Raw genomic sequence first — 16,874 nt, 5'->3', positions numbered from 1 at the left:
GATTTAAGCTTTATTAACGCGAAATAATCAGTCGCTGCACCTTGAACTATTGAATTAATGAGATTAACTGTAGTGCTTCAAGTAGCAAAGAAAACTTCTAACTGTCCCTGTCGTCATCGAAATAAACATCAGTCCAGCCTTTCTCAATTTTTGTGGTCACTCTTTGGTCCCGAGTGTCAGGTTGTGCTGATTTGGAACTTTTTTAAAGCTCAAAAAGTGTGCAAATAACAATGGGTTAACGGTTATATATTTTATTTAAAAATGACTTGTACAAGTTGAAATTTTTGTAGCTGTTCCTATTCTCGTCAGAGCAATTGAAGTCATCTTCTTGCAATCTATCCCAACCAGAGCTTCGGTAATAGAGCTCCTCCACCTCTCCACTTGAGTGTCTCGTCCTTGTAGAAGGCTCCGCAGCTTCTGGCTCGACAGCAGTTGGTGGCTCAACGGTATCTTCTTCGTCGTTTTCTTGGTCATCCGCAGCCTCTTCTCTCTTTTCTGTAGATTGAGCTATTTCTACATCCATTTGCTCTTGGCTGGAAGCTTCTTTGAGCGAATCAGTAATCACATACTCGGGCGCATTCTTCTCATTATGTTCATCAGCAATGGACAATTTAGTTCTGTTATTAGTGTTACGCAAAAATATCCACAAAGACAAAAATCTACAAGTGACGAAGTCAAATAAATTTGTTTAACACATGCCTGTTAAAACCATCAAAACGATTATTCACATCAGGTTTTTTCCTAGCTGGAGATCGACTATCAGGACTCGGCGGGCAAACTCTGTCATTTGGATGGGCGAAATCGTCGCCTCGCTTCCTCTTTGGATGGATGATTCGAGGCTTTTCACGAGGAAGGTTGACGGAGGTAGTCTTATTGTCTTCATCTTCTTCATTTGTCGTATCAAGATTGAAGCTCTTGTCGGTCGCTTTCTTTCGAGCGCTCTTCTTCAGAAGCACGTGACCATCTTCTTCATCAGATGAGTCTTCAAAATTATAAAGCTGTATGGTCTTCTGTTTGCAAAGGATCGCCTTTTGTGAGTGAGTGCTCTTGTCTTGGGCAGCTGATACTTCGCTCATACGACTTGGGATTTCCCAGCTATCATCTGTCGCTTCTTCATCTTTTAACGCATTCAGAGCTTCGGTCGCGTCCATCATCATAGGATCTTCGTCTTCGGTCAAAGAATCTGAAGTTGTTTGAGTATCACTATCTTCTTCTTCATCCTCTCTTTCCTGACTGTCCGTATGAATCTGGCGATCGGCGACTACCCGCTCACCAATATCTTCTACAGGAATTTCAACATGCTTTTCTTCGACTTCTTCCTCATTTTCGATCGCTTGACTTTCCTCTAATTTAATCTTCTGAGAAGACCCTTCGTTGTAGTTATAATTTTCTACAGCCATTTTCGGGACAACTTCTTGCACTTTCTTATTTTCGTGATTTTCTTCTTCGACTTCCTTAATCACCGGCGACAAAACTGCACTCACTTCTTTCTCATCTGCTTTGTCGGACGACTTGTTAGTTCCACTGGCATTTTGGTCAGAAGAGGGATTCTTTTGTCGAAGCTTTTGGCTCGACTTATCCGTAAAAGGCGTCTCTTCCGCAAGAATAGGTGACTTCATCCTTTCTAATTCGGCCAAAGTCGAACTCGATTCGTTACGAACAGCATATTTCTTGTTCCGATGGCTAATAATAGCGATACGGCGCTCCATTTTCGACAAACTCTGTTCTTGTTGTTTTGTCAAGCCGCTCTGAAGTTTGAAACTCTTGTTGTCAATAATCTTGAAGCGCTCCTCGTAGTTTTTGACGTTTTTCTTGTGCGTCTGCGATTCAAAGTGCTCTTCAGGATCTTCATATCTGAAGTATTGGCAGACCTCACAAGTTCCGCCGTTCTTCCACATTGTTCCGAGCGTTTTCGACGCATCACTTTTTGCATTTGTGGCGTTGGCGCTGGTTGTCTTGGCAGATGTGCTCGTTCCCTCTTTTTGCTCATACTTTTGTTGTTTTTGGAGGTTCATCGAATCGCGTTTTTCTTTTCGTTCTTCGTCAGTCAAGAAACCGACAAAAGGACACTTATTGTAGGCCACTCGTTCTAGTGAAACGATTTGCTCCGTCATTTGATCTTTGTAGACTGGACGGAATCGCTCAGAAACATCGGTGATTTTAGTGAAGTTGTCTCTTAGGTATATCTTTTTGGTCTTCTTCTCGGGACTCTTCGTTTCGATGAAGAGTGATCGCCTGCTTGTCTGAGGATACGCTGTTGTTGGCTTCTTTGGTTTTGCGACTTTTGGCGATTTGACGGGAGAGTCCAACGACTTGTTTGCATCGTTGCTCCGTCTCATCGCTCTTCGACTTTTTTCTACCCTGACTTGCTTCGCCACGAGTCTCAGTAAACTGTCAAAGGCGTAATAGCGCACTCCTCGATTTTCTTCTATTGAACTGGTTGGCGGGCTGGTAGTCAGGGTGGCTATTTTGGACAAAATTTCGGGGTCTCGCCATCCAATTTCCATCCAATAAATTTTGAGTCGAAGCTATCCATCCAAAATCCAATCCAATCCAATTTTACCCAATTCCCCAATTATCCCCAATTCCAATTGGATCCAATTGGGTTTCCAATTTTTCCAAGGCTTCTAGTACTTTGAAAAGAAATGAAACAGTAAGTTTTTATCCGAAAGGAGGATCAACAGAGCCAAAACAATGATTTTTTTATCTGAGATTGTTCATTTTTATCATGAAAATGACCCTACTTTGCATAGTTTAGAGATATATTTTTTATTGGATCCAATTTCCCCAATTTCCCCCAATTGCCCAATTTTCCCCAACAAAATCCGGTACCCTGGCCATCCAAATTCCATCCAAACTTTATTGGATTGGATCCAATCCAATTCCAACTAACCCCCAAATCCAAAATAGCCACCCTGCTGGTAGTTTGACTTCCTTTCACAGCTGCAAGCATTAGATCTTTTCTCGACAGTGGTCTGGCTGTCCCTCCTGATCTTCTTGAAGGGCCAGGAGGTTGAGCTTGCGGCTTTCGCCCGCTGATGGAAATGTAGTGCGTGATCTTTTTCGTGTGGAACAGCTCGACTGAAGCTCCAGCGTATTGAACTTGTTTCACCAGTTCTAAGAATATTTGATACAATATCTTTATGAAAATCTTACTGTCGAAGCGTTGATCTCTTCGGCACTCATTGTCGAAGTAGAAAACCTTCCCTTTGAATTGATTTTGTTGATGTTGTTCATTCCGAGTAGAACTGGAGCTTGCGGATCTTCTATCCGAAGAAGTCCTCTGCGCCGGGCCCGATTTCGAATTGTCCATGCTTTTGCTCTTGAAAAGAAATTAATAAGGGGAGGCTCAGGTTTGTTTTTTCAATTTGAGAAGTATCAATATAAGAGTCATTAACATTAGCAGTTAAAATATAAATTACTTCAAGTCTGGGAATCCCAGACGGCAGGGTTAACAGACAGCTTAAAGATGCTTTGCCAGAAAATAATTGTGATCGCTAATGGGAGAGGCTTTTTACAAACCTACAGATAATTTAAAAGGCAGTAGTGAGGTTGAATTTGGGGAACAAGATAGCATCTATAAAAGAGGAATATAAGCGGATAAGATTAACTGGGATTGAAGAGTGCGGAGGAACAGTTGGGGGAGCACATTAAAAATCATCTGGGCGGGCAAAGGCGTAGATCTCGGCCTTGGTTCGGCATTTTGGATCGGAAAGAGGGTGGGTGCAGAGAAAGATGTTGCGATGATTGGAGACGATGTCGACTGAGCGTCGCACGGTGATATTTCGCCCGTTTTTGTCTTGAAGTTTGACAGGGACGAACTTGCCGGATTTGTCGTACTCCTTCGATTCGAGTACGGCCCAGACATTGCCATACTGTGGGTACTAAATAATTCGTTTAAATTGGCGACATCTGTCTTCAATAAAATTACCTTCGATCCGTTTCCATCGCAAATCAGAAGAGTTCCATTCGGAGTCTCACAAACTCCAGCCATCATGTCAATCGAGTCCTTGGGAACATGAACAATGCCTTGGTTCTGCCAGGACACGTCGGGCTCTCCGTTGAAGCTGACACGCGCTACAAATGGTCGCCCAATGTCGTTGACGGAAAGGAACAGGTGGTTAGCATCGTACGTCTTCGACATGTACAAACTTGAGAAAAATGATTGTACGGAGAGGATAACTCAATCTATAGCTTACGTGTTTTTGTAGTCGCGGGCGAGCTCGACGAGTTTGACGCTAATATCTTCAATAGAACTGAAGTCCTCAGGAATAGCAAAATATTCGAGCTAAAGAATAGATATAATTAAGATTATTTTATGCCCAGTCACCTGGCATTTGTTCTTGTTGAACGTAACCAAGCATTTTTCTCCTTCGAAAGTGCAGGTTTCCAATCCAACGTATGCGAAAGAGTGCTTTCCAAGATGCTCATTTGGCGAGAAATCAATTGGGAACTTGATAACCTCTTCGAAAGTAAGATCGGCGTTCTTCCTTCTAGAGTAGCGCTGCTTGAGAATTCGGATACCATCTCGACTAAAATTTCTGTCAAGAACTGTTTGAGAGCATATCCACTTACGCAAGGACGGCAATCATATCTGGTCCATCGTCGACCTTGATGATGCAAGCAGAGGCAGGCGAATCTGGCTTTTCAAGGCCACGGAAAACTCGTACCGAGCAATTGTGGTGGACATCTATGTAGAGCACATCGGCGTCTCGGATGTCAACAACGAGAAGTTGCTTGTAGTACTCCTTGCCAGCGACTGAAGATTTTTTAAATACCTGTTTTGTTTAATCCGAATCTTACAAAGTCCCATGTATCGGGAGAAATTCTTCTCCGTGTTTCGGAAGTCGATTTTTCCGAATTAATCTTGCTGCATTCAACAAGGGTTACTGCATCCTTGGAATCAAGATGAGCTGGTTCCGGATCTCCTCCTGATCGACCAAAAGCCCGAGACGAGCGACCAGATCGATGTCGTGATCTGCTGCTTCGTGGAGAAGGGTGTTCTTCTGCGGAGTTTCTTCGTTTGCGAATGGGAGAGCGCTCTCGATCTCGAACGCGATCATGGCTCTTCGATCGCTTTGAAACCTGTGGCTCGATCGTCATGAAATCGGACGCCAGTCGATCGAGGAAGTTTCTGTTGAGAGTCACTTTTCGTCGACATGGTTCCTCCTAAACAGAATATTTATATGCAAATTGCCAAGAGAAAGGAAAGTCAAAGTAAAACATTTTCAAAATGTTTCACAACTTTTAGATGTCAGGAAGATTTATTCTTTTTTCTTCAGTAGGAATGGTCAATACGTATTTATGTTTTAGTGCACCGTTAAATTTAAAAGAAAGAGCGAAGAGAAGGTCTGGGTTTTAGAGGGAAGATAGATTTAACGAGAAAGAATTTCAGTAATAATAGTTCGCTACCTGCTCATCAGTAGATGCGTCGTGGGTCATCGTGTGACCTCTTCGAGCGTTTCGGTTTCCGCGAGATCTGAGAGAAAAGTAAATGGATGATCTTAGGAATTCAAATTTACCTGGATCTCGATTGTTTCTTCTCAATCTCTTGCTGTCGATCCATGTGGGTCCAGGTGTTGGTTCTAGCGCCCAATCGAGGCCGCTTGTTCTGTCGAAAAGGCATCGTGCCGGAGGAAACTGCATCAGTTGAGCTTGGCTCTTCATCGGAATCCAGGTTGATGACAACTTGGAAATCTTCTCGGCTGAATCCCTCGCTTCGGCGCTAGAATTTACTGAAATCATATTTTCTTATTTGTCATTCACCTTCTTAGAAGCTGTTGGGTACTCTACGACGAAAAGAGGCTCCTTCTCGTCGATAACGATTTTGTTGGACTGAACCACTTTTGCTTGCGCCACTTCCGTGAGCTTTCGCTGCAGCAAGCCAGCGCCCTCCACGTATTTTGTTCGACTATCATCGATCGACTAAAAGCGATTTCTTGAGATTCAATTTCGATTGATTTTCCTACCTTTTTCATGGAATGGTACTTGCCCATCAATTCATCAAGTTTGAGCGGATCTCGTTCCGCATCTTCGCAAAGTTCCTTCTGCTGATTTAAAACTTCGTCAAGGGCGTGGAAGGCTTCCAGCGGGCCAGAAGAGTGAAGAAGTTGAGTGAGAGCAAGGTCTTTCTTTTGATCCAACTTCTTGATTTCCAGATCTCGCATCAATTTAAGCTTCTGGATCTGCTCCTCAAACTTTTCTTTGACCGCTGTTTTCAGATAGTCAACTTCTTTGTCGTACACCTTCTTGACGCGATCTTGATCTTCGTAGCGGTCACGGATGAGCCCGACGTAGCGGAGATTCTCTTGCGAGTACTGAAAGTTACCAAAGTTCTGGACACCTTCGATCCGATGGAGGAGTTTTCGGCACTTGCGCAGCTTCTCGTGCTCGTTCAAAGCTGCCATTGCCTGGTCATCCTGAGACATCGGCTCTGTCTTCACCCGGGATTCCCGCTCCTCATACTCCACTCGCTCCACGAGGTTCTCTCGCGCGTTCGAGGGTCGATAGGCATCTCGATTCATGCTTGTTGTCGCTTCCATCGGGGTGGAGATGGGAAAATTGACGACCTCAGTCATTCCGTCGTCGCTATCATGGGACTGGTCGTTGGAGTTGCCGGTCGAATTCTCGTTCGGCTCTAGAAAAAAGTGTTAAAAAGAAGACAAAATTCGATGCTTACTTTTGTTTGAAGTAGTGGCCGCTGGCCAGGGCTTGAAAAATCAAGCTGGCGCAATCCTTGCTGAAGCTCGCCGGTAACAGAACCAGCAATCGAAGGAGGCTTCGTTCGCGGTTTCACAATGCTTCGACTTTCAGGCAATCGCGATTCAGACCGCTTTGCTAGTTCTCTTTGTCGGCGCTGCATCCGAAGGGCCCTGAAGCGATCCACGGTAGCGGCATTTTTAGCAGACACCGTCGATTTCTCTCGTACGAAGGAAGAATCTGTCTGGCTGTCGGAAAGAAGATCGATAGTTCCAACGATCTTCGATCCAGAAGAGGACTCAACAGGATTGTTGCTTGGCAATTCTTCTTCGGAGCTAAGTTCTCCATCGCTGAGCATGTTTGCCGGTTGATCTAGAGAAGGTCGTAAATTTTATCAAGAAAATCTCAAGTTACCAGGATGATTGGACTCATTTGGAATTTCTGAAGCTCGTGGGGGCTGCATGGAGCTTTCAGGATTGTCCAAGAGCGGAGGCGTCGCCATTTCATCCCGATTTTCCTGCAATTCTTGCGCTTCATTGTCGAGGACATCGTCACCCGCCATTAATTCGTCGTCGCTTGAAAGTCCTTCTGCTGGAACTGGAGAGCCAGGCTGCGGTGAAGGCGGATTCTCCTCAAGTAGCCGCATTTCCTCGCCCGCATCCATTTCCGACAAGACTGAAAGTAAATTTAATTACTTTTTTTGAAAATTGGCTTTTTACCATCAGAAATGTCATCATCTGGGTGCAAATCAAGCATGTCTATTAGCGGTTCATTATTTTCATTCAAATTATTAGCATAAAGCAAAGCGATTAGTAAAAGCTATTAAACCATCTCCTTTACTGGTATCTGGGTTTTCGCCGTCTCCCATCTTACAGACCGATCTCTATCCTGTCTGAAAAACTCTCTTGTAGGTTTTGTAAACCGGTCGCAAAAAATTAAATTGTGAGTTGTTGTCTCAGCTGAGAAGCAAAAAATGCGAATGTGAAAAAGTGACCAATGAAGGAGTTTAAATATGGCCGGAGTAGGTGGCGTCGGAAAATTTGTGCCGAGCGCCTCGATATCAGGAGTTATCGAGAGCTCTTTCCGCAAAGACTGGCAGTTCTCGAAATGAATCACGAAGGAAATGGAACAAAAACGAGGGTTGATTTCGGCTCTTGATTATTCCTTCCGGAAATGAACCCTCTTTTCTATCTGCCTCGTGACGAATCGAAAGCTATTCGAATTTTTTCCATAAAAATTTTTTTGTAAAAACGAATACCAAAATTTGTGAATAAGCATTTCCTCAGGAAATTTTCCTGTGTAATATTTGTATTTCACTAAAGAAAAATACCAACTTTCAGATCTTGCAAGAAATTTTCTTATCTTTTCACAAGTTTTTGGAGCCAAATTTATGAGCAAAGATAATCAGTGATTATCTTACTACAATTAATAAATCACCCAATTCTACTCACTCGTCAATTATAAAAAGTAATCTCCCGACACTCTCTACTGCTGACTTTTGCTTTGAAAAAAACCTCTTCCGAAATGAAATTTCCGTCCGACAGACAATTGTCTTAAAGAATCAGGTCTCTCATACACGCGACAAAAATCTTTCGATTTCAAAAAGAGGGGATACCAAGTTTTGAAATCGAAGTCATGAAGATTTGGTTTTATTTGATATCTATTTTATTCATATATTCTGTGTCCAAAGAGTAATCCCTTGAAGATAAAATCCAAGGGTTAATAGGGTTTTTTAATATTCAGCTTACAAGATTTATGTAATAGTATTTTCGTTGACTAACAGGAGTTGAACTTGAGTTGAAACACAGGTTGGTGAAAAAGTGTAAATAAATAAAAAGCCTAGAAAGAAGAAAATAAAAATCACTCTCGGCTCTGGCGGATAAACGAATACGGATCGTTAGTGAAGGTTTAGGCCTTACACCGATGGGTTAAAAAAAGACATGGCTGTGCAAGGGAGTTAACTCACTGACCAATCTCGTGCGTTAACCCTCTGATCATCCAAGGGCTACTTTGAAGCCATCGGTGAAAGGAAACTGTGAGTTGGAGGACTTTGAATGAGGGTTGGACAGATTTAAACCTAACCTCTCGAATCCGTTTTGAACCACAAGAGGAGAGAGCAGTAAACAAACAAACGTAGAATAGGAAAAATATATAGATGGGGCTGATATGGGTACACACTTGGTTAATACTAATAGTCTTTTTCATTGGGCGTGAATGATATTTTTTTGTCTTTCGGGGAGTTATTCTCAGCAAGCAAGATGTTCAGTTTTTTTGTTTCAGGGGAGGGTGAGTTTTGGGGAATGGGAATGTGGCTTTGAAAATCAGCGAAGGTTCCGTGGAAATATGCTTGCTTCATCCCTTGCGTCATTTTCAGGCAGAAAAACGAGACAAGGATCAGAACTTGAAGCATATTTTCAGGAATCAAAATTTTTGTCTAGTATTTCTTGTGGATCGTAAAATTCACTCTTCCACAGACTTGTATCTCCAAAATGAAAATCAAATTTTCATCAAGAAAATTGCAAATTTTAAAAGTATTTACATGAAAGTTTGCTTTTGTTTAATTAAATTTACAAGGGAGGGATTAAAGGGGAAAGTGACTTTCATCACTAAAAGAAGGGAGGGGGAAGATTTACAAAGAATAGGTTCGATATTTTTGTGGAAATTGCATTTTTTGAAAGGGTTCAGTGCTTTTTTTAGGGGGAGGAATTCTGTGAGGGTCAGTAAATTTAAGAAATATGATACAAAGCTTTTTTGGGGGAAGAGGGTGAATACAATGTAAGTAACTCAAAGTATGCTTTTATGATAATCATTTCTAGTAACATTGTTTCTTCGTTGATTTCGCTCTTTTATCGTTCAGCCAAATTCGGGAAATGCTCGGTTGGCTTGGGGCTGTTGCTGGAGAAGGCGATGGATCATTGTGTTGTCTTCGTTGTTTCCAGAGCTGGCTTGTTGGCTTGCTGGTGCGCGAATCTGGCTTGGGATGAGGCCTCGCTGGTGGAAAAGCATTTGCGTCGAGCTCGAGCTATTTGGCGCGCTACTGTTGATAACAGGAGGCGGAGCGCCTCTCTGTTGCTGCTGCTGGGTGTAGATCACAGGTGGGGCATTCGTCATGTTTCTCATCGCTCCTTGAGCTGTTCCTTTGTTTCCAGAAACTCCTCCGTTGCTTAGTTTTCTTTCAGTAGCTCCCTTGGGAACTCGGACGACGCCTGTATGCTCGAGTGGTGTTATTTTCGGATTTCGATGCGGTCGACCATCGCCGGGCTCGTCGCCTTTTCGATGAACCATTTTTCGCATGACAGAAGTGGGAGTAAATTGATTGAATTTCGGGACTTGCTCTGGGTGAGGAGGGCCGCTGCTGCCGATGCTCGATTGCTGGCGGAGCTTTTCTTCGAATGACTCTTTTTGTCGATTGAAATCGAGATTTTGGCTGGAGCGGGGATGGTCACGGTTATCACGGCCAAGATTGAGCTGGTTCAAGTTTTGGTCTATCATTGTTCGAGGCCCGGGACCGTAAAGGCCGTTCTGCTCGGCGCGGAATTGCTTCATGAATGTTGCTGAAAAGAAGATTTAGAATTGAACAAAAAAACCGGAGTTAGTACCTTCAGTTGGAGTAAGAGTTCTATTTTTCTCTTCGCTAGCCAAGTACTGCGCAACGCGGATTCGCTGCTGCTCTTGAGCTGCTCGAACGTCTCGCTGATCCATCATCTGCTTCTGATGTTGTTGCTGCATGTGCTGATGGGCCCGCGGAGCTTGATGCTGCATCTGATGCGGCATTCGTTGAGGCATAGCATGTTGAAGCAGTCCTTGAGGGGCTTGTCCTGGAGGTTGTTGGGCGCCAAGAAACATCATTCGCTGAACATTCGATTTCTGATCGAATTCGTTGCGGAGGTTCATGAGCTTTCGCTTAACGTCAGGAGCTGGTTGGTTATCATTGTTTGGCGAAATGTTTCGGCGAGGGCCTTCCAGATCTTCTACACTCATGGCTGTCATCGGGAATCCTCTTGGAGGCATCGGTGGACCTGCTCGTTGCTGCTGCTGTTGCGAATTAGATGGGCCGTTTCCGAAACCGAAGAGGCTAGCTGGAAGACCTGCTGGTGGCTGTTGTGGTCGAGGCGGCTCGTTTTTCGTTCCTGGAAGAATGTCCCAGTTTCTAGCAGCTGGCATCGGAGCAACACCGGGAGGCCGCAAAGGCATGATTGGGGAGACTAATAATCAATTAAATTTCCATGTTCTACTATTCGACATTACCTTGAGGATTCTTGAACTGGCTGAAAACATCGTTGACTCTATTCTGCGCGGATTGCTGTTTCATCTGCTGTTCGGGAGTAGGATGAGAAGCGCCGGATCCCGCCTGCTGAATATTCCAGAGGTTCATTCCCAACGGAGGCTGGGGCTGGCTTTTTAATCCAAGTCCAGCTGCATTGGGCGGAATTAATCCTGCTGGAACGCCAATATTCTGCGGTGGTGGGAATCCAGCTGTCGCGTTCTTTTTGCTCGGAAGGTTGAGTTCTGGTTCTGCAGGTGAGTCGAAGAATGCGGAAAACTTGGATGCGCCAGGGGCGGGATCAGTGTCATCGTCCTTCATAATATCCATGAAAGAGGATTTGATCAATCCGTCCATTTGAGGATCGTCCTCCAAGGCACCGCCAAGCTCGCCTTGGAGAGGATCGTCAAGTTCGCCGAGAGCAGCGCCAAGTGCGCCGCCAAGCTTCGTTTCTCCGCCATCGTCAGTTGTGCCCATAAAAGCACTCTCGTCAAACGCGACGAGTTCTGGCGAGTCACGGTTTTTATCCCGACCTTGGGAAGTTTCCTTTCCTCGCATATCTCCTGGGAGTCCTTCAAGCGCCATGAAAGTCATCTCGTTCGCCTCGGTTCCGTCATCGGGGTTCATCCATTCGGGCTCTTCGTCAGGGGAATCGCGACCGAAACGATCTCCTCGTCCATAGCGACCACCACTACGGTTGTTGTTGAAGCGATTGTTGCGATCGTTGTAACCAGAGCGAGCGTTATTGTTGCCGTATTTGTTTCCACCGTCACGGCCGCCGTCATCGTTGCGGAAATCGCTGAACTTGTCGTCGTCTCCTCCGCGGCGCCAGGGTTCCTTCTTGCGCGAGTCACGCCAACTCGCGCCAGAACTGGACAAAGATCCTTGATCGCCTTTTGGTCCCTCATCGCGGGTGTTGCCAGGCTTGCAGCCTTCTTTATAGCTAGAAAAGAGAAGATGACCTTTTTTTACAGGAATAACAAGTACCTTCTCCGCTGAGGACCAAGCCTAGTTGAGACGCCAAAAGTTTCATCATTTTTTCCATTTTCCACTTCTTCGTCCATCGCCAATCCAGATCGTTTATCAGATTTCGACTTGCGCCACGAGTTTGGCTCGCCAATGATCGACGAGTTGCTGCTAGCATTGTTCGCCTTGGCGGACATTTCCTTCGCCGCTGCTTCTCGCCGGGCTTTGAGATGTTGGGCCTTGGTTCCGGCGTGCCAGCGCTCGGGATCCCACCGCTTGCTGCCGTCGACGCGCGAGATGTTGTCGTACTCGACGTCGAGAAAGCTTGGGCGGGTGTGGCTAGAAAAAGGGTTGAATTCGAACTTTTGCGTCCATCCGAAGAGGTCCCCCATCGACAGAACTCTGCCGCTAAGACTTTATCTCCCGAACTACAAAAGTAGAGGGAGAAAAAACAGAAGGGATGGGAGATTCTAGAGATATTATGTAAGAGACTGCGACTTTTCTTACCTAGCGGTGTTTTTGCCGATTTCAACGAGACTATGTCGATCGTAAGCGATAGTTCTTGGCTTTTTGGGCTTGAGATCGGCTTGGCCGGGGCCAGGAGCTCGATTTCCAAAGATCATTGCCTTGATCTGGTTCGTCATTTCGCCCTTGTCAGCCATGGTGAAAGGTTAGATGGGCCTTCTTCCTTTTTAGTAGTTTTTTGGGTTGAGCTTTTTGATTTGGGGAGTCCAAATATACACGGGGTTGTTTTGTTGTTTGATTATGTTTCAGCAAATTTGAATAAAAACGAAGAAAAGCAAAGTTGTTGGGCAGCAGTTGTTGGTTCTTTTGTTGTCTGTTGTTTCTTATTAAAGTTGAGCTTGTCGGAGGGAAGGTAAATTACAGGAGAGAGTTGATAGAAAGTCGATGTTGAAGAATTAAGGGAAGTCGTGGCTGTTTTGACCGGATTCTTGATTTTCAGTACTTCTTTAGTTCAGTAAACGCGTCGCATGTTCTTATCTGAAGAAAGGAATTTCACAATAGGATGATAAAATTTCAACAAACGGGCATCACATGATGTGATATGAAAAAACCGCACGTGGGAGGCGCTGATCCTAATTACTATGAGATTTTTCGAATTTAGAAACATAGAAAACTGTCAATTCCATGTTAATTTTAAAATATTTGTCAAATAAACAAGCTGAAATAACGATGATGATTGAATTGATAATTTGTAAAGTATGCTCGACTGATTGTTTCTTTGAAAAATACAGTAATACCGTTAGCATTAATCTTAATAACTAGTAAAAACTGATTCTTTATAAAACGTTATCGGAAAATCGCGGAGTATTGCGTTTTTTCGGGAATTTTCCATATAATTTCATCGAAAGCTCAAAAATAGCCGAGACCACTCAAAAATTCGCCTCCCACTCGCTCATACTCCGCTCAACATGAGCCTGAATGCTTACCGTGGTTAAAACAGCCCGGACTTGGAAAATTTCTCTATTTCGTTTTCGGTGAGATTTCGTTATTTCGCGACGCGAGAAGCGAAAGAGAAAAGCGACGCGCTGATTGGACGAGATCTAAATTCGTCCCACCACAGATTCGCTCTAAGTCGCTTTCCTGGATTATTGTCGACTTGGAATTCTAGCGCCGTTAAAGTGAAATACGCGTTTTGGTTTACAGAAATGGATATTGCCTTTGAAAGACGAAAATCAATTTAAATTTCGGTATCTACTCTTTGTTCTGTATTCGGATATCTATTTGCTTTCTAAAGAACAGGAAAGAACAGTCAAAACATGTTTGCCCTCTTCTTCATTTCTTCATGTGGAGATGGTGCTGAGCGAGGACGCACTGTGCGCACCATAACAAGGTGCAGAAGTCATCACAGCCAGAGCCGATGATTCCGTGCCGTTGGCGGATCAACTCTCGGTGCTGGAAGGCGATTGGGAACATGGCTAAACAAGCAGTCAATCTTCGAGTTCCCGAAAATGAAGGATCTTACCATGCCAGCAGAAGAAAGTAAACCAGAAGGTTCGATCGTAATCGAGTCCCAATTCGCGGGAGGTATCTGCCAAGCTGCAGCAAGGACACCTTTTCGAATAAATAATTAGTTTCAGCTGTGAATGTTTCTTTGCTTACCAGTAAGCTTTGCAGCATTCCAAGGAGAAGCAGGATTCAACCAATCCGACTTTCCACTTTCCGCTCCCCATCTTTTTCAAGTTCAAAAAGTGTTCGATAAATTTTTACAAATAAAGTAGAGAATCTTTTGAACTTTTTCAGAGGTGATCCAACATCGAGCAACTGTTGGTCGGTCGCAAAAGACCTCGGTTGAGTGACTTGAACCACGGGAGCTGGATTGAACTCAGGAGTAGAAGGGGCTGTTTGATAAGCTTACGAACAAAAGTCAGCATTGAAAGTTTACTAAATTAGTTACCAGGCGGCTGTCCCATGGCGTCGTGCGGAGAACACTCGTTAATCAACTCGTTGTAGCCCATTTTTTCCTCTGAATGAATGCTGAAGCGTTTTCCTTTACAGAAAAGGCTCTTCTGAAAATAACAAAAGCTCCTCTCGTAAAAATAAGCGGGCGTTTTTAGCCAGAAGGTCGACTCACTCACTCACCAATAATCTGTTCAATATTTACTCGTATTAGTCTCTGCGAAAATCTCTCCAATAAATTTATCGATTCGAAGGAAAGGCAAACTCAAGTTCAAACTCAAAAACAGATAGCAAAACCTTCGTCTTATGGCGTTCCCACGCGTCTTACCGTCTTCATTATTATCAAGTCATCCTTTTATACCACTTGTCAGCAGAAATACAAAGAAGAAGGAATCCCTCTGAAAGACACTGAAAGTTCATTTCCATTGTTGTTGAGCTTGTTATTTGCGACAAGAAACAGATGCACCCCTGGTGTTCTTTAATTGAATAGAATAGTTGGTGAATGTCTGAAAATTTTAAAAATGCTAGAAAATCATTATCATCCCTGTCCTAGAATAATCTTCGCTAGAAAACAAAGAAGTGTAAGGATAATGATCCGGCACATAATCTTGAATAGTATCATAAGCTGGATAATGTCCAAGAAAACGGCAAAGAGGAAACTTTTTTAAAAAGTAGCATGGTCTCCACACGGTCGATCCTGCATGATCATTGTCTCACCAGGCTCGTGGCTCACACAAACTTGATTATAAGGACTTGATGGTTGGCCTGCACCCCAGTTGAAATACCCAGGATCAGTGTCATCTGAGGCCCTCCAAAGACGATTCGCGTTGCTTCCTTCATTTTTGTCATAAATCCCAAGCCACACATTATAATTTTCGAAAATACTTCGCTTCTAAAAACCTAATGTCTAGGAAATCACTAATAATTGAGCTTTTTCTAGCTTAGTAGGGTGGGACTATAATACAGTTTTAGAATCCCCAGAAGCTGGGGATCATTTTGACTATTGATAGTCGGGGTGATCTCGTACCCTGAGGGCATTTAGATACCTCCGACGTCCCAAAATCTGGCCAACTTCGAAATTGTAATTTTGAAGCCCTAACTAAGCTTTTAGGCTGCCCACTAGTCTAGATTTGGCTCATTTGAGCTCAAGAAAAGTGAGATGCATCTGGGGAGCTAGGAGCTCTTGAAGTTTGGGATCTCGACCAATTGTGTAGAAAAGTACACGATGTGATCAAAATGCCTCCCAAAGAAGGATGTTTCTTCATTAAAAAATGTATCTGAAATCATTTGGGGTCATTTGAGGTCATTCGAGGTCAAAAATTGTGATAAATTGAAAAAAGTGATAAGTGACCCGATCTGACCTCAGATGACCTCAAATGATTTCAGAACATTTTTAATGAAGAAACATCCTCAGAAAGTCTTTGGGAGGCATTTTTGATACACATCGTGTACTTTTTGTGAAAAAGTACCTAATGGTCGAGATCCCAAACTTCGAGCTCCTAGCTCCCCAGATCATCCCCTCACTACTTTCTTGGCTCACACAAACCGCCAGAGCCTGGGCTACTCTAGACTGGTGGGCAGCCTCTAAAAGCTTAGTTGGGCTTCAAAATTACAATTTCAGTTGGCAGATTTTGGGACTTCGAGGTATCTAAATGCCCTCAGGGTTGTTCACCCCGACTATCAATAGTCAAAAATCCCCAGCTTCATTCTACGTTTATAGTCCCACCCTACTAAGCTAGAAAAAAGCTCAATTATTAGTGATTTCCTACTAATGTCGTTAATCGTATCTCATCCTTTTACCGCTTGATACTGAAGAGCATCATCAAAAGTAGCGAGTACAGCTCCATAATCAACGCAAAAATCTCTCGCTTCAAACCAATTTAATTTTGAAATCTCATCGAAAACTTTGAACACAATTTCTGATTGATTTGAGTCTACGAATCTCAGAAAAACAAGAAAAATATCATTCTAATCTGACTTTTATTCTCTTGAAGCTTCACTTATCTCTTCAAGCGGGTTATCTCGAGACAAAAGTACAGATGTAGAAGAACATTAAAATTTCAAAAGAAGAAATTCCATAGACACATAACTTATGTGACATAAGAATTTTAATTTTTCATCAAGTCAATAGAAAAAATATAGTTCTTTTGCTGACATTCTCCAATGACGACAATTGAGTTTCTCTTATATAATATTAATTTTCTTTTATATTCATCCCTTTCCTGCTATAATCATCTATCGCTGGCCCAGTGTGATAAGACGGCGTGAAATTGTTGATACTTTCATATTTCGGGTAATGCTTGTAATATCTGCATAATGGAGTGAATTTTGAAGCGCAGTGGCGGTCTTGAAAATCAATGCCAGACTCGTAAGAAACGCAAACGAAATTGTGTCGACTTCTGGGCTGCCCATCTCCCCATTTGATGTAGCCAGGAGATTGACCATCCGATGATGTCCAAACTCGTCCAGCGTTGTCACTTTCGCTCTGATCATAAATGCCTGTCCAGGCTTTGTAGTCTTTGAA

General features: G+C 43.4%; 5 protein-coding genes across 6 annotated transcripts; all 5 read right to left on the bottom strand.

Annotated features, from left to right (window-relative positions):
* Positions 1-235: 235 nt before the first annotated feature.
* Positions 236-2,870, bottom strand: LOC145712078 (uncharacterized). Its single transcript, XM_081789766.1, has 2 exons — positions 700-2,870; positions 236-617 (listed from the first exon to the last, which is right to left on the bottom strand). Exons 1-2 carry the CDS (start codon positions 2,505-2,507, stop codon positions 236-238), a joined length of 2,190 nt encoding a protein of 729 aa, XP_081645892.1. The 5' UTR covers positions 2,508-2,870.
* Positions 2,560-3,318, bottom strand: LOC145712077 (uncharacterized). Its single transcript, XM_081789765.1, has 3 exons — positions 3,157-3,318; positions 2,833-3,117; positions 2,560-2,633 (listed from the first exon to the last, which is right to left on the bottom strand). The coding sequence occupies exons 1-3, from the start codon at positions 3,311-3,313 to the stop codon at positions 2,560-2,562; spliced, it is 516 nt and encodes a 171-aa protein (XP_081645891.1). The 5' UTR covers positions 3,314-3,318.
* A 30-nt stretch (positions 3,319-3,348) lies between these two features.
* Positions 3,349-6,631, bottom strand: LOC145696407 (uncharacterized). Of its 2 annotated transcripts, XR_014133803.1 has the most exons (7): positions 5,970-6,631; positions 5,767-5,925; positions 5,523-5,725; positions 5,413-5,479; positions 4,804-5,169; positions 4,576-4,759; positions 4,393-4,532 (listed from the first exon to the last, which is right to left on the bottom strand). XR_014133803.1 is itself a non-coding variant. In XM_081773443.1 (6 exons), exons 1-6 carry the CDS (start codon positions 4,811-4,813, stop codon positions 3,651-3,653), a joined length of 939 nt encoding a protein of 312 aa, XP_081629569.1. In that variant the 5' UTR covers positions 4,814-4,944; the 3' UTR covers positions 3,349-3,650. The 2 variants fall into 2 exon arrangements, 1 of the variants encoding a protein (XP_081629569.1); XM_081773443.1 differs by lacking the exons at positions 5,413-5,479; positions 5,523-5,725; positions 5,767-5,925; positions 5,970-6,631 and adding exons at positions 3,349-3,884; positions 3,932-4,151; positions 4,200-4,288 and having other exon boundaries at positions 4,331-4,532; positions 4,804-4,944.
* A 6-nt stretch (positions 6,632-6,637) lies between these two features.
* Positions 6,638-7,680, bottom strand: LOC145712076 (uncharacterized). The gene is made up of 4 exons (XM_081789764.1): positions 7,536-7,680; positions 7,419-7,459; positions 7,114-7,374; positions 6,638-7,071 (listed from the first exon to the last, which is right to left on the bottom strand). The coding sequence occupies exons 1-4, from the start codon at positions 7,565-7,567 to the stop codon at positions 6,638-6,640; spliced, it is 768 nt and encodes a 255-aa protein (XP_081645890.1). The 5' UTR covers positions 7,568-7,680.
* A 655-nt stretch (positions 7,681-8,335) lies between these two features.
* Positions 8,336-13,610, bottom strand: LOC145695263 (uncharacterized). The gene is made up of 6 exons (XM_081772263.1): positions 13,381-13,610; positions 12,437-12,931; positions 11,951-12,268; positions 10,948-11,906; positions 10,299-10,904; positions 8,336-10,253 (listed from the first exon to the last, which is right to left on the bottom strand). Exons 2-6 carry the CDS (start codon positions 12,589-12,591, stop codon positions 9,553-9,555), a joined length of 2,739 nt encoding a protein of 912 aa, XP_081628389.1. The 5' UTR covers positions 12,592-12,931; positions 13,381-13,610; the 3' UTR covers positions 8,336-9,552.
* Between the last annotated feature and the right edge of the window lie 3,264 nt (positions 13,611-16,874).

The sequence above is a fragment of the Oikopleura dioica genome, chromosome 1, assembly GCF_907165135.1.
Source record: "Oikopleura dioica chromosome 1, OKI2018_I68_1.0, whole genome shotgun sequence".
Taxonomy (NCBI): Eukaryota; Metazoa; Chordata; class Appendicularia; order Copelata; family Oikopleuridae; genus Oikopleura; species Oikopleura dioica.
Note: the sequence above shows the minus strand (reverse complement) of the source record. Positions and strands in the feature narration are given on the sequence as shown.

Coding starts and splice junctions, on each gene's coding strand:
- LOC145712078 (XM_081789766.1), bottom strand. CDS start 2,507: ATGGAAATTGGATGGCGAGACCCCGAAATTTTGTCCAAAATAGCCACC. Junction 618..699: donor CGTTTTGATGGTTTTAACAG/GCATGTGTTAAA, acceptor CACTAATAACAG/AACTAAATTGTCCATTGCTG.
- LOC145712077 (XM_081789765.1), bottom strand. CDS start 3,313: ATGGACAATTCGAAATCGGGCCCGGCGCAGAGGACTTCTTCGGATAGA. Junction 3,118..3,156: donor AAGAGATCAACGCTTCGACA/GTAAGATTTTCA, acceptor AAATATTCTTAG/AACTGGTGAAACAAGTTCAA. Junction 2,634..2,832: donor ATGGAATTTGGATGGCCAGG/GTACCGGATTTT, acceptor TTCTTTTCAAAG/TACTAGAAGCCTTGGAAAAA.
- LOC145696407 (XM_081773443.1), bottom strand. Junction 4,533..4,575: donor GATATGATTGCCGTCCTTGC/GTAAGTGGATAT, acceptor CAGAAATTTTAG/TCGAGATGGTATCCGAATTC. Junction 4,289..4,330: donor TCAACAAGAACAAATGCCAG/GTGACTGGGCAT, acceptor TCTATTCTTTAG/CTCGAATATTTTGCTATTCC.
- LOC145712076 (XM_081789764.1), bottom strand. CDS start 7,567: ATGGGAGACGGCGAAAACCCAGATACCAGTAA. Junction 7,460..7,535: donor GAAAACCCAGATACCAGTAA/AGGAGATGGTTT, acceptor TGAACCGCTAAT/AGACATGCTTGATTTGCACC. Junction 7,375..7,418: donor AGATGATGACATTTCTGATG/GTAAAAAGCCAA, acceptor ATTTACTTTCAG/TCTTGTCGGAAATGGATGCG.
- LOC145695263 (XM_081772263.1), bottom strand. CDS start 12,591: ATGGCTGACAAGGGCGAAATGACGAACCAGATCAAGGCAATGATCTTT. Junction 11,907..11,950: donor CTTGGTCCTCAGCGGAGAAG/GTACTTGTTATT, acceptor TCTCTTTTCTAG/CTATAAAGAAGGCTGCAAGC. Junction 10,254..10,298: donor AACTCTTACTCCAACTGAAG/GTACTAACTCCG, acceptor TCTTCTTTTCAG/CAACATTCATGAAGCAATTC.